Consider the following 15,591-nt stretch of genomic DNA (forward strand, 5'->3'; position numbering starts at 1 on the left):
CTTTTACAAAAAAGCTGAAAAACAGCAAACCACATCATTATTATCATCATTATTATTATTATTATTATTATTATTATTATTATTATTGTTTAATGGCATTGCTGAAAAGAAAAAATCGTTGTTTTTTTTTGTTGAACGTTGTGCTTGACTCTCAGAGAAGTCCAGTATGGCGCCTCAAATTGGGGTATAAAAAAGTGAATTTAGTTTTTTATTTGCCCAATAAATAAAATTTTAAAAACAATATAACTTTTAGTTTTACCCAAATACATAAAATGGTTATGTTTGAGTGTTTTTATGGCAGTATTTTTTTAAGAACTGTATATAAACACATACAAAACATACATAAATAAAAAAAGTACTACATACAGACATGTTGTGGTTTTCGTGCCAGAATGGTGTGTTTTATATTTATTTTATTTTATTTCTCTCGAATAGAGAGAAAGAGATTAAGATAAAACTTTGGGGTCTAACGAGATCTTATTGATAACAACAACAACAATAATAATAATAACAATAATAATAATAATAATAATAATAATGAGTCTAGCTTTTTAAATTGAAATTTTCAATGACGACGTAAAAAAAAAGAGGCGGGCGACGCTCCGCCCATAACGTCTGCGCCGCTCTGCTTGACGTCAAACTGCTGCGCCGCTGTGCGGCTTCAAACCAAACATGGCTTCCCGACTAGAAATCAATTTCATCAGGTTATTGTCTCGCTGTGAGTCTTTGGCGTCGGAGAAACGGGGAGAGACGGAGTGGAGGCTTGAAAAGGTAACCCGGCACGGCTCGGAGCGGCTGTAACGACCATGTCGTGATGACGTTAGCCTGACTGTTGTTGTTGTGAGCCGCTGTTAGCCACGTCGTCACCTAAACCTTTCTGTTTGGTGTCGGGAGGCACATTTAAGCTGTTCACCCCTCGCGCACAGGTTCAATCATAGCCGAGATGTCACCGTAGCGACACACGGCGAGTCTGCGCAGTCTGCTACTCCAGATTTGCTGTATTTTAGTGTTTAATCTCGTTTCTGAAGCTTTCCTTTCACCTATGTTCCTCGCAGAAGATCCTCCGTATGTTCATATCTTTAACAGTAACTTTATTTATTTATAGCATTTTTTTAAAAAACGATCGGCTGCGAATCAGCTACAACCCGAGTTTTCCTCCAGCCGTCCAACCTCTGCTGCCTTATAGAAAGTTAAGTCAGGAGCTGCAGTCAGGTCATGTGCACCAGCGGGGTGTGATGCAGCCTCTAAATTACATCGCGATATTTTAGAGAAATATTTGCGATAATACTTATTATGCTATGAAAAATAGTGCGCATCATGTTGGGTGAAGGACATCCATCCACCCATCCTTTCTTCTTTTCCAGTGAGCTGCTGACCTTAAAGTGTGGCTTTTATTAAGCAGCAGTGTTGTAGTGCAGCAGCAGTGACACAGCAAAAGTCAAATGTAAGCACACAAGTACTCCAGGTAGTCCCAGAAAGTTGTTTCTGTTCATCTGGGCATTTTGTTTTCAGTGGGAGAAACAATTCATCACTCACCTGTGACTTCTTCCTCATTCTCACCTCGCTGCAGTTTTCCCCAGCCCTTTAAACATTTGCATATCATCCAAAACCAGCACCAGCCAAGTTTCATGATCTTTAATATACTATTGTCATAATCATTGATGGTGGGCGCGAGAACCATTCAGAGGTCACAGGGGAATGGTAGGTGAAAGGTGAAAGACGTACTCTTAGGCCCCCTCCTCGGTTCAGAGATGGTCTTTCCTTTTTCACATAAATGGCCTCCTTTACTCCTTACTCCTTTGAAAGCCGCAGAGTTGCAGTGAAATACTCTGGGTCGAGTTTTCTGTGGAAATTTAGTTTTTGTTAAACTAAAGTAACTTAAACTTGTAATTCTTAAGGAGGGCACATCCTGGCCAGGTGAGGTGTGTCACAGGGCTTACATGGAGAGACAGGTAACCACTCACACCCACACTGTTGATCTGTGGAACCAGCACACCCTAGACAGGGAGTCTGGATCGACTCCCTGTATAACTAATCTGATCTCTGAGTCTTAACCAGTAGGCAGTAGAGATCGTAGAGCCGATGGGTGAGGGGACTGGCCCGATTTAGAATCACCAGTTAACCACAGATGCATGTCTTTGTGCTGTGTAAACTCCACACAGAAAGGCCCCACACTGGATTCGAACCCAAGACACCGGCTCCTAGCATCTCCTCCTTCGTAGTGTTTGTGCCTCTAGTGGTGAAACATGTTTGTTGTTGCCACCTTCATCAGGAACAGCTCTCGTTCATATTTTGCAGAGCAGTGAAGTTGTTGAGTAGCTCCCTTATTAAGTCCTCACACTGCTCTCGTACTCAGATATGCTTGGGCGGGGCCTCAAATCAAAACAAGTAGTTGAACATTTTACCTCGATTAACATTAACAAAGGAGTTTCCTTTATTTACTTGTTCTTGCCCCCATAGTTTGCTGACAGGGTTTGACCTGTAAATGTGCTCAGCGGTTAAAGCTGCGATATTGTGATCGCGCTCCAGCTGTTGAAACAGATTGGTGGTCTTACCTTTGGACACTGAAACTGTGTTGAGGTCTTTTTACATCATGCTTCATGTCATGGAGGCACGTAACTGCGTGAACTCTCATTGGGTGAAATGTTAACAGAATTTAAATTTAAAACAAAAAAAATGACATGGACCAGATCACATCAGTTGGGGGTTCTGAACATCGGTTTTGATTTATTTTCAATTAATTACGCGGCTTGTGTTGTTTTGCTGGGAAACATAAATGCATAGAGTTGCTATATGAGACTTTTATAACGTAAAGATTTGTACTGCTGTTTTCATGGACGATGTGATTGTGGTTGTTCGGTGAAGGGAAATTACTGCTAACTTTTGTTACTAAAACTTTGACCACTAGGGGGCAGCACTACTAACAGGTTTCTTTTTAGTAACCGCTCCTCATGAGATCTCCTCTTTTGCCAGGCTGTCGTTTAAAATACAGACGTGCCTGTTTTTAAATAAAGGTTACAGTGACACACTGCACCCTCTTGTGGTGCAAAGTGGTATTACAACAAAGTGCAGCTTTTATCTTTGACACAGCACACATGTGTTTGGGTTAAATTCAGAGCAGTTGCCTGTTTAAATTCCACTGAAAGCTTTAATTTAGTTTATGAGGTTTAAATAGTGTGAATGTGTGTGTGAATGGGTGGATGTCTGGATATGTAAAGCGCTTTGGGGTCCTTAGGGACTAGAAAGCGCTATATAAATACAGGCCATTTACCATTTACCATTTTAAACCCAAGAATTAACAATAAGCAGCTTTAAAGGAACAGTAGCTGATTTAAATGTGTGACCTGCAGCTTTAACGCAAACGAGTAACAACAGGCGTCACCAGGCCACTTGGGACTGAATAAATCCAAACGCCTCTTCTCGGTGACCTCGTGTCACGGTGTACCGAGTGGCTCCCTACAGCTGAGCAGTGAAGACCCTTTAATCTGAACCAGCAGGATAAACCAATCAGCTGCTTGATTTTTACTTTTAGAGTAGATGAAAGGTTCGAGTAACTAAAGTAACAACAGTCAGTACGACCCTGACAGCTGTCAAACACTTTCTTCTTGCACTGCTTCCTCCTTATTACATTTATCATTAGACCACATTTACACGTGGCCTGATGTGGTGAGAGGTCTGTCGGAGGCTGACTTCTTTCTCTCAGTGAACCGACTCGCTGTTACAGCAGACGTGCTGTGAAGTTAAGTAAACTGACTTAAGTTTTATATCACCAAATCAACACTTTGACTCATCCGTGCCAGCATGGCTATAAACTGCAGCTTGACTGGTTGGTGGAGATCAGCGGCCACTGGGCGTTGGTTGGAGTTTGAAATACGGTGCATTTACATATTTAGTGCTTGCCGTGACTTATTTTCTAACACAGCTGCAAACTGAAGATGTGTTCCAGCCTGGTGTTAGTGTAACCTCAAAGATGCTTTGCTGCAAACAGGAACTATTAAAGATATATTTAAGGATCCTCCACTTGATGCTGTTTACTGGCACCGAGTCATTTGCTTTTCTCAGGAACCGTCTCTGCAGGGTCACAGCTGTTTTGCATCTTAGCCTTTCCGCATTATCACTGTGTGTGTGTCGGTGAAGACTACACTGTTCACCTGCAGCAGCTTCTGTGTCCTGTTTGGGTTTGTGACCCACCCTCTGTAAGAGACTCAGCCTACTTTTACAAGAAACCTCGTCAGTTAGACTCTGTTATTTGGCCCAGTGTAGTCCATGATATATGGATATTTATTTTTTTAAATGTATTAATATTTGTTACTTTGAAATAAAGATTTGATTGATGAGATAAATGAGAGCATGTGAGCAGCATCACTGTTTCTGTTTGGTCTCCTCCAGTATGTGGGCGCCCTGGAAGAGATGCTGGTGGCTCTGAGGAAAAGCCTGAGGTAACACCACCCTCCACTTTTATGTCTCCATGTTTTCTTTTTTTGCCTGAAAAGGTACATATATTATTAAGAACCTATTTTAAATATGTTTGGTTGTAACAGGTCACATCAGGCTTACGTGTTATGAGCACAGAGGTTTGATCTGCTGGTTTCAGCTTAATAACACAAAGTTTTGTCAGTAAGCGGTTGTGTGTTCTTCCAGCAAACCAACACCAGAGGTCCTGGCTGAATACACCAGAAAAGTCAATTTTCTGAAAGGAACTCTAGAAGCAGAGAAGCTGGTCAGTTTTTTCTGCTTTTAGCACGACACACCTGTGTTTTCTTGTGTCTTTGAGTTTTCTGACTTCCTGTCCCTCCCGCTCTGCTTCAGTCTTCACCAACAGAAAAAGCTTTAGCTAATCAGTTCCTCGCCCCCGGCCGGACGGCCACGATGGCCAACGAGAGGATGTCTGTCACTAAAAAAGTCCACACGCAGACGAAGGCGCGGTGCACGGGAGAGATGAGGGACGAGCTGCTCGGCACGGTAGGACGCTCTCACAGTACTGCAGACGTGACCTGTTGTGTGAACTGCAGTGCGCCTCCTAAACTACAGCAGTGTGGTAGAAAAGTTTAAATAAAAAGTTTCCCACATTTTGTCTTAAACTCATAAATGTTTTTTTTTCTGTCGCCACAGGGGTCGTCGGGAAAAGGTACGAAATACTCGTCCTCTTGGATTTAATAACATTTAGATGGAAATATGACGAATTATATTTCGATAGGACTGTATTTGTTTGTTTTTAAGAAAAAGGTGATTTTATTTTTCTTCTCTCTCCTCACGTCAGACGGAGACTTGAGGAACCGAAGGTAAAGTCGAGCTTTTCTAAATGATCTCATGTGTTAGACTTGTTTTTGGGACTTGGTGTAAAAGCTTCAACCTGTGTCACCTCTGCGCAGATGTTTTCCTCTGGACGAGCGTCAGTCTGCCGCAGAGCTGGACGCCGTCCTGCAGCATCACCACAACCTGCAGGAGAAGCTGGCTGAAGACATGCTGAACCTGGCCAGAAATCTGAAGAACAACACTTTGGCTGCGCAGAACATCATCAAACAAGACAACCAGGTAAGCGGACAGATATATCGAATAAATAAATCACAGATTTGACGTAAAGCTGTTTTTGATTCGTAGCTGAACCGTCTGGGTTTGTGAGAAAAAAAGTTTAATGGCAGATTTGTTTCCAGATCAAGAAGTTGCGGGAAAAAAATTCACCTTTTAATTTGCATCTCTAAACTAAATGCATGCACAAATCTAAACGCACAAAATAGTTTGCAGTTCAAACAGACAGTTTTCAGACCACAACAAGCTTTTGCACCTGGCTAATTGAGCCAAAGCACGCCCCCAAGCAACAGCGCTTTCAGCTGAAACAGTGGGAGTCCTCCAAGATGGAAATCCAACACAGAGTGTGGGGAAATGTTGTTTGCTCCCAATCAGCTGTGTCTAAACTCAGGAGCAAAATGGGAAGACTGTGGGAACATATGGTAGTCAGAACAGTGAGTCAGTGTGGCGCTGAAGCTAAACAGGAAGTCAGCTCCCACACTTAACAGCAGAAAACACACAGTGGGCTGAATGTGCAGTGGCCACGGAGATGATGCTGGAACTTTAGCTGTGTCAAGATGGAAGCACAACGAGAACAGTTCTCATTTAAATATATTAAACTCGCCGACCAGTTCTGACACTTTCAGCTCCTGTAGATTTCTTTAGGACACGGGGGTGGCACATTCAAAGCCTTTCTCCCTGATTCACTTCTGACTCTGGGAACAAACTTTTATGATGGTTGGGTTGGTAAAAGCTATGGGAAGGATTAGCTGAAGTTTGGGCACTTTGTTTGTTTCAGGGTGATGATGCATCCTGCCCGATATAAATACAAGCTCGAAGTAAGAAATTAAAGTGAAGTCAGAGTATACAGAGCCCAAGCAGAGGGGTGTGCTATGAAGGGAGGTTAATGGTTTGGAGAGCCACATCATCCTTAAAATCAGAGGTTTCAGTGTCACAGAAGGGCCTTTCTTTTTACTACATCACAGAGATAACTTGTGATGGAAATATCTGTAGGAGCAGAGGATGCTGGAAGAGCCACATTTCCACCGACTTCTTATTTACAGCAGCCTTTAAGTGCAGTATAGACCCTCTGCTGTACCTATATACATTTTATATAAGTAGGCTGTTAAGTCAAAAACTGACTCTAATCTGCTGCCGAATCTCTTTTAAGCTGCTGGAATTGCAGCTGCTGCATCAGGCTGCAGGACAGGCGTAACGTTTAAGCTGTAATGTTAGAAATAAGCACTAAAAGCGCACTCGGAATAAATATATTAACTCGAAGAACAGCTTGTGGGCCTTTTTTATGTTCTACATAGATTTTTATCATAATTACCTGTTAGCTTCCCTGATTGGAGTAGGGGACACTCGTATGGATCGTTTTGTGCATGATGGAAACTTGGAAAAACTTGGTCCATAACAAAACATATGTTTTAACTGCTCGTCAGGAAAACTCGAACCAGCTTAAATGGAAAAAAAAATAGTTCTCCATGAGTGAAGCCCACACTTAAAGAATTCAGGGCATCATAAAAATGTGACAAAGTGCTAATTGTGATATTTTTATTCAAGATCCTTTTTTTCCTCCTCTCGTGCTGGCAGTATTTACATTTATTAAATCTTTGAAATCATTTATTTTAAGATTTATTTATTTATTTATGTGTTAGAAAGAAAAAAAGTTGTGCAACACAAAACCGTACTTCAGTAGTACTTCAGGGTACCTCTAGAGGTATTTCTACCTCCATTTGAGAAACTTGGAGGAGTTTAACTGATTCTGACCACAAGGGGGCAGTATAAGCCAGCTAACCGGCCTCTGGAGCCACACTGTGCATAAACGCTGCAGTCTCTGTGAGTGAGTGTTCCCGTCACTGGGCTTGTTTGTCTGTGGTTGTGATGTTTATATCAGCGATGTCTCCCTCTGCCTCGCAGACTCTGAGCCAGTCCATGCGTCAGGCGGACCTGAACTTCGAGAAGCTGAAGACGGAGTCCGAGCGGTTGGAGCAGCACACTAAGAAGTCTGTGAACTGGCTGCTGTGGTTGATGCTCATCCTAGTCTCCTTCACCTTTATCAGCATGATCCTCTTCATCAGAATCTTCCCCAGACTCAGATGATGACCGTGATCATCCTCTGAACTCTTAGTCCCAACATGCTCCCGTGTTTACAAGAGCAGTAACTTCATAGGCCTCCGTAGAGCTACAGCGATACAGATCAGTAGCTGTCAGTATCAAAACAAATCAGTTTCACGGACTGTCACTTTACACTTTTGAAACTGAAATCTTTCTCCTCTACATTAAAGTTTAAATCATGGCTCGAAGCGCCAGAATTCTCTTTTTTTGACACAGCAGAATCTACTGGGAGCAAAGTCTTAATGCACGGACGACGGGACCTGAGCCTTAACTATTTTAACCGTCATCAGGACGGCTGCGAGCCAGTCAACACATGTATGTACTTTGTCACCAAGTGAAACTACAAACACACAGTCGTCTTTGGTGGAGCAGCTGTTTCATACTCGTGCACTGAAAGGCCGCCGTCAGCTGTAAATCAGTTTGTTACATTTCATTAACTGAACGCAAAGTAAAATGTGCCATCGTTTGCTAATGCTTTACTTTAAATCCCCAGTTTAGTATATTTGATTTGATAAACATCATATAACACGCTGTAATGTGGCTGTAAGCAGATATAAACATGCTGTACATTTTTATGATATGTCACGTTTCTACACTATCCAGTTCCGACCTCTGGGGCTGAAAAATGAAGAGTCAAAAACTGCAGTTCCACCTGTGGCCACTTGAGGCCCGCTCCAGGATTGAGTCGTTCACCCACAGACTCGCATGTTAAAATGTGGCGTTACAGTAGAAATAAGCACATTAACAGCCTGCTACTAGAAACAGTTAAATTCTGACCTTTTTGACAACTTTACTGGTTTTTTTCTTTCATACCTCACTTGTTTAAACTTTCCTGAGGCTTAAAGTCGGGCTGAGTCCACTTTGAGTGGCAGGAGGTGAATGTGAGGCAGGAAGCTGCAGGCTATTGTGATTCACCTCCAGTGAAGTTTGCTCTCACATGTGGTGGCTTCCAGTCCAAAAAACACAACAACGTAGGGATGACCAAAATCACAAACCACAGGGTGAGTGATGTTCTTTAAAGTAAAGCATTACCAGCTGTTCACTGAACGCAGCTCGGTAAACTCGCACTGGTGTTTATCATTTAAATGTTTAAACGTCGTTAAGGTTCAGAGCCGGCGTCGTCAGCCCTGTTTAAGTCTGTTTCCTGCGTCAGGTGATCGTGTTTGTTCTAGACTGTGACGGCTGCTGAAGCCGAGGTTCACGTCCCATTCCTGTTTGAGGGCTCACGTGTTGTGCGTAGTATCACTAAAATGTCGTCTGATTCAAGAGAGAAATAAAATAATTTAATTTCCCTCCGTTGTTGTCATTGTGAGTCCAGAGTGTGTTTGTGTTTTTCTGATAGATGCCTGAAGGTGTCAGTGTGGATCTAACTAATGCAGTGGCATCATACGGCCAGTGTGCGTCAGTCATGAGCTTTGAGTATCAACGCACGCAACAACCTCTGTGACCCCGGTGCCCGAGCGAGCAGTGATTCCCAAATTAAAGCCGCTACTCATTTAGGAGTGTTCTAAGGATGAAGTAAAGCTAAATAAAAGCCGCTGGCTGCAGAGGGGAAGGCACACGGCGATCGTGTGTGAATCTGCATTGTCGGCTTTTGTTCCTCCTTAATTTAGCCTGACAGCAGCTTCAAGTCTGAACGTTTCTCACAGGTTAAAGTTGCTCTTGTATTGTCAGCCTGACTCTTGTTTGAGGTCTGTAAGGCTGAGTAGCTTGTCCAGGCTTGCAGCTCTGCCCCAGACTGCTGCCGAGACCTGGCCTGCTGTGTATTTTAGGATCCCTGGGGGGCATTTCGCCTGCTGGGAGCCAAGGTATGCAGGCCACCGGGAGACCAAATGAGGCCGTGTCTCAGCAGAGGATCGTCATCCCTCGGTTTAATCACAGCTGTTTGTGCCTCCATTCTCAGGCCTTCGCTAATGCTCTTGGCCGTGTGATGTGTGATCTGCCCTGCCAGCGTGCGGTGCCGCTTTTGAACCGAAACGGCAGCGCATGACTTCATCCCTGGTGCGGTTTCCTATGTTCATTATGGTTTTACCCCAACGGCCGAACGAGACCGGAGGCTACGTAGAAAACCAAAGTTCAGCAGGGACCGAGACGTGTGAAGTTCCTAGAGTCAGAAAATATATCTCCCTGTGACGCCTGTTGAGGGCGCTTTCAACCTCTGACCCAGGAAACCTGAATGGGTTCCTTCCTGGAGTCTTTTCCCACAGGGATGAGCTGAAAATAGTGTTGGACTGCCTGCACTCAGACGTGTTTAGTAAATTTAGCTTAATTCAGTGCCATTTCCTAATAGGGTGCTCATTACAGGGGCTTAACCAGCAATCCTTTAAAAAAACCTACAAAACACAGTTGCTTCACTTTTCACGCTAATTTATATACTTCCCTTTCAAACTCTCTACAAAGTTCATTTACAAGTGCAGATAAGCATCGACGGCTGCAGAAGCACTGAGTGATTTAATGGCCACGCGCTACCAGCAAAAGCTACTTTCTTCATGGGCATTAATGGGTCACGCAGTTTCAGCCTTCATTTCAAATTACTGTTTCCAGTCAGCTTTGTAAAATGAAAAGTTCCAGCTTCTAGCAGAATGAGTAAAGCAAACGACCGTGTGAATACAGCTTCTAATCCTGCAGTTACCTTCTGATATAAACTCACCAGTCATTTAATTACTTGTTATTTTATTGTATTAGTTGCTGGTAACGTGTTGGAGCCTTCGTGCCCCTGGAAATGCTTTAAATCAAAGATTCGACAAAGTGCTGGAAACATTTCTCAGAGATTTTGGACCATTTTACTCAACAGCATCACACAGATGCAAATCTCCTGTTCTCTACTACTCTATTGGAATGACATCTGGTGACTGTATTCATAAAGGGACAGACACGGTTAGCAACAGTAGTCAGGTAGGCTGTGCGTGTAAATGATGCTTACCCCCCCTATCATTACATCATCACCAGTAAAACGAAGCAGGATGGATCCAATCTGTCTAATCAGATTCTGGCCCCACCATCCAAATGTTGCTACAGAAGCCACGACTCATCAGATCAGGAAACGTTTTTCTGATCTGTAGCTCAGATTCCTGTTCTTAGCTGACAGGACTGACACCAGGTGTGGTCTTCTGCTGTAGCACATCTGCTTCAAGGTTTGACATATGCATTCAGAGATGCTCTTCTGCATGGTTGTAATGTGTGGAGTTACTGTTGCCTTCTATCAGCTGGAAACATTCTCACCCAGAGAACTGCTGCGCACTGGATCTTTCTTTCAGGGTAAGCTCTGGCAGCGATGGTGTTACTGTCCAATCGATTTTGGACTCTGCTGGTGGATCTATATGATAATATGTGTTTTCTTATCAAAATCTGCATCTGAGGTTTACTTTGTATTTCAGTATGGTTGTAGTGTTGCACGGCCGATGAATTAATGGCTTTCATTTTGGCGACTACACATTTTACGAGCTCTTTATAAACCTTGACGACAACAATAACTTCTGAGCCGCCGAAATTAAAACGAAAGCTGCTTGAGCTCAAACAAAAGCTTCACACCCTTCAAAGGCTGATTGATAGCTGTGACTCAGTCCTAGGTTAAGGTTGGAATTAGCTGGGAATGCGTCAGTCCTCACGGAGACACGAAAAACGTGTGTGCGCTCTTTTTTCTTGTAGTTGGTGTGATGCCCCTAAAAGCCAGAGAGCACGGGGACAACCTCCGGCCTCTCCGCTACGGCTGCGCCTGTTAAACATCCCAACACTCCAGTCTTTTTAATTTGGTTTTTGGCCGCGGTCTCAGTGAGGATTTGGGTTGCCTACAGAGATGAAGGAGCTTTTTCTTTCATTCTCTCTTTTCTTTTTTCCATGCACTTCCTTGAGGGAGCAAAAGAGGTTAAGAGGGATTTTTCTCCCCCCCCCTTCTTCTCCTTCTTTCTGCCAATGCTTTGAATGTGCTGTAACGTTAATGACCTAATGGGAGCGCAGAAAGCTGCACTTATTAAGCTTATAAACTGACTCGCTGTGTTGGACACACACACTCCAGCTCCTCGGAGCTGCAGAATTTATACATTTTATAGCGGAATCTCCACCAGTCAATAAACCCTTCAATGTGTTTTTTATTGATTGTTTGTTTTTATGGTTTAATTTCCCAGCTATTAGCTTTCATTTATTTTTATGTATTTCTTAGATCAGTGTGAGTGTAGACAAAGGCTGGTGTTGAAATGATGACGGTAGTTTTCATCGTTCTGTGTCTGAGAAAAACAAGTTACACGAAACAAATCTGTCAATAACCAAAAGCCTGAATTTGGTAAACAGTTTTTGTAGAACAACTTTTCTTTATCAGACTGCTGATTACAATCTCATAATCTCTCGCCTACACAGGTGTTGTGGAAGTTTGTGTGCTTTCATTTTGCCGTTACTGTTTCCCTCGGCAGCACCCGTCTGACTGTGTGGTTGTGTTGTGTCTGTGGCTCTTCCTCAGTCTTAACAGCCTAATGAGGGTTCCTCTCCGAGCGCGCACACGCACACGCACACACAGCTGTGTTGTGGGTTTAGTAAAGAAAATAAAACATCTAGAAGGACAACTTTCACCTACAGTGTCTAAGAGTTGCACAAGATCACCTGACACAGACATAACCTTTTTGGTTTTGGTCTGTTTCCGTGCATGCACATATGATTTTGCAGCCACACGTCCTTCCCTGCAGCCACCTATCGCCCTCTCTGCTCCCAGCGTCAACATGTGGGTTAAAGCGCTGAACCTTCCAGCCTGTCTGCCTGGCAGCGCTGCTGGTTTCTGCTCAGCCTTTGATGTAAGGAGCTCAGGTCGTGCTGCTGCTGGGAGGCTTCATTTCTTCTTTCTTTGCTCCTTCACCTTTTAGTGATTCGGGATCTCCCAGTGGGAGTGCGGCTGCTGGTGTTACTGGTGGCTTTGAGGCTTGAAGCAGGCAAGACAAGCTTGTTGGCCACAAAACAGCAGATTTCATTGTTAACTATCCGGGAGGAGAGATTATTATCAACTTGCCAAAACAAAGAGATGAACTAATTCACTTTAATAGGGAACTACTTTAGATTAGCCAAGCAAAAAACCCAAATCACACAGGGAAACTGCTAGCTTAACTCTGATCTGCATCTCTAAAGCTTATTTATTAACACGTCTCTCATTTATTCATTCATTTTTGAGCCAAAGTGTAAACGCAGCCGTTTCCCGCTTTGTCCAGTCTGTAAGCTAAAGTAAGCTAACAAGTCAACCGGTGGAGCAAAACGTCAACCTCCAGGCCAGAGAAATGAAGCTAAAAGTAGCAAATGTACACAATTTAAACACAATATCAACACAGACATGTTAAAAAACAGAAACCCACACATAAATAACGAAGGCCTGATCAGCTATCTCGAAATTTTGACTTATCAGAATCAGAATCAGAATCAGAATACTTTATTCTAATCCTTTATTTATTCAGGTAAAAATCTCATTGAGATTTAAAATCTCATTTCCAAGAGAGACCTGGCATCATGGCAACAAAAGTCACATACCACATAGGTATATAACATTTAAAACAAATACAATATCCCATAGAACATGTATAAAATATACAATAACAGATCAAATTAAGAGTACATTAAAAACAATCACACTGAGTAAAAGAGCTGTTCTCTCGTTCCTTTAAGACAGACTTAAACTCTCCCAAGGTAACCAATTCTGATAATTTCAGTTCCTTCTGCAGATTATTCCAGGAAGCAGGGGCAGCGTATTTAAAAGCCTTTTTCCCCAATTCTGTTCTGATTTTAGGGACAATCAATTGTATGGTATTGTGAGAACGAAGGCTGTATTGGTTGTGGTTTCTACACATATAAACACATAAATAAGATGGAACCAGCCCAAGGAGAGATTTATAGATAAAGATCAACCAATGGGAGAGTCTGCGAATATGCAAAGATGGACATTTAGCAGCAGCATACAAAGAACAATGATGTACACGATTTCCATAGCCAGTAATAAAACGTAAAGCACAATGGTACACAGTATCCAACCTCTTTAGGTAGTGGGCAGGTGCATTCATAAAAAGCAGGTCACCATAATCCAATAAAGGTAAAAAAGTTGCATGAATCAAGTGTTTTCTCACTTGGAGGGGGAAACAGGATTGATTTCTAAAAAAGTAACCTAGTTTTAGTTTTAACTTTGACACAAGCTTTTGAATGTGAGTTTTAAATGACAAATTCTGATCTATAATGATCCCTAGATACTTGTAATATGTGACCATTTCAATTTCAGTTCCTTGAATTGTTTTAATCTTAGGAGACGTAGCTAACAACTCTTTGCCATTTGAGAATAACATGAACTTGGATTTCTCTGGATTTAACACCAACTTAAGTTGAGTTAAATGGGACTGAACGACATCAAAGGCAGACTGCAGAAATTGCAGGGATTGTGCTACTGAAGGGGATGAACAATAAATAATTGTATCATCTGCATAAAGATGAAATGCTGCATTTGACAAATTATCGCAAAGGTTATTGATCCCTGGGGGAAATTATTTTATGATTCGCATGAACTGTTTACGTATTGCTATGTAAGGGTAAAAGGATCTAAGAATATACTGTCTGAAAAATAATGAGTAACTAAAGCTTTACAGTAATAAATAATAAATAGTAAATATGGTGGAGTAGAAGTAGAAAGTAAAATATTACTCTATAAAGTATTCCTGGTCCTATCCATGCTCTCATCCAGTCCGACAGAACTGGTGAGGGGTCATATTTCGGGGGGTGGGGGGGGGTATCAGCCTTGGAAAGTAGCATAAAGTGTAAAATAACAAAAACAAGTGAGAACAAGTTTTGTTTTTTGGTTCCAACATTCGTTGGCACCAAGTTTACACAAAACGAAAACGTTAGCTTTCCTCTGTAACTCTCGTAGGAAAAAGACGCTGTTTCACAAACTGCTGATTTTTTCCTTCAAATCTAGAAGTAAATGCGACAGGAAGTTGCAGTTGGCTCAGATGCCACTCTCATTCGTTTCTGGGTACACTGAGCCTCGGACTGGGGATTTGTGTTCAGACACGGAGACAACGTTGAGGATAAAAACTATCAAATGTGCTACAGATGGGATGAGGTGAGGTAGCAGGAGACGGCTGTTTATGCTGTGGGGTGACGCTGAGGCCTAAGCCAGACTGGGCTGTGTGCACCCCAGCAATAATGTCTTTTTAATAAAAGCGTTTGATCCAGGCACACCTTATCTGGGCCCCCTTTTCCAAAACCCCAGGTCTCCCAGTCTACCACAGCAGGTGCTCCTCCTGACATAAGGGAGGCTGCTCAGGGTAGCAGATTAGGCAGCTTTCTGTTTTTGTTTTCATCCGTCAGGTTTTCTCCAGGTTCCCAGCAGAAAAAGACCAAATTTGTTCGGAAACAAATGTTTGACATAGAAACACTAAAACTGACGTCTTTGCATGGATGCAAAACACTTTGTTGATACAAGGACTGAATCCTTGGCTGTGCTGTTATTTGTGAGGATGTTTTCAAGCCAAGGTTTCTTTCAAGGTTAGCGTGAGCGTCATTCATCAGACGTGGTATTTCGAGGCCGGCCAGACGATCCGTGATTAAATACAAACATGCTACATTTTCACAAAATTCTTCTCCAAGGTTTTCAACAACTTGTCTCTTTCTCATGTGAAGCCTTCGAGAAAGCGCAGATCGAATCATGAATGTCATTTCAAACTCAACAGTTCTATTTTACAAAACTCAAATGTTGTATTTGGTCATATTCTCAGCTTTTCTATCCGTTCGTACCCCAGTGAGTGGAGTGGACAGCACAGTGTTCTTCGGGCTACCACAGTCCCAGTCGACCCAGAAGAAAACTGAGGTGACTTGTTCAAACGTTAGACAAAAACCAGCTCTTGTAGTCTGGTTTTTATTCTTCTCTCTAAATATTATCGGAAACTGGATTTATCAGAAGCAAATGTCACAGGTGCAGTCATGTGAAAGAGAAAGTATGCCCTAAGC

At 42.5% G+C, this 15,591-nt stretch overlaps 1 protein-coding gene across 1 annotated transcript; it reads left to right on the forward strand.

Moving 5' to 3' along the window:
- The first annotated feature begins 634 nt into the window (after positions 1 to 634).
- On the forward strand, positions 635 to 8,922 carry use1 (unconventional SNARE in the ER 1 homolog (S. cerevisiae)). Its single transcript, XM_031745706.2, has 8 exons — positions 635 to 771; positions 4,390 to 4,439; positions 4,642 to 4,720; positions 4,810 to 4,962; positions 5,113 to 5,128; positions 5,261 to 5,282; positions 5,373 to 5,535; positions 7,432 to 8,922. The coding sequence occupies exons 1-8, from the start codon at positions 673 to 675 to the stop codon at positions 7,612 to 7,614; spliced, it is 765 nt and encodes a 254-aa protein (XP_031601566.1). The 5' UTR covers positions 635 to 672; the 3' UTR covers positions 7,615 to 8,922.
- The last annotated feature ends 6,669 nt before the right edge of the window (positions 8,923 to 15,591 follow it).

The sequence above is a fragment of the Oreochromis aureus genome, linkage group 23, assembly GCF_013358895.1.
Source record: "Oreochromis aureus strain Israel breed Guangdong linkage group 23, ZZ_aureus, whole genome shotgun sequence".
NCBI lineage: Eukaryota > Metazoa > Chordata > Actinopteri > Cichliformes > Cichlidae > Oreochromis > Oreochromis aureus.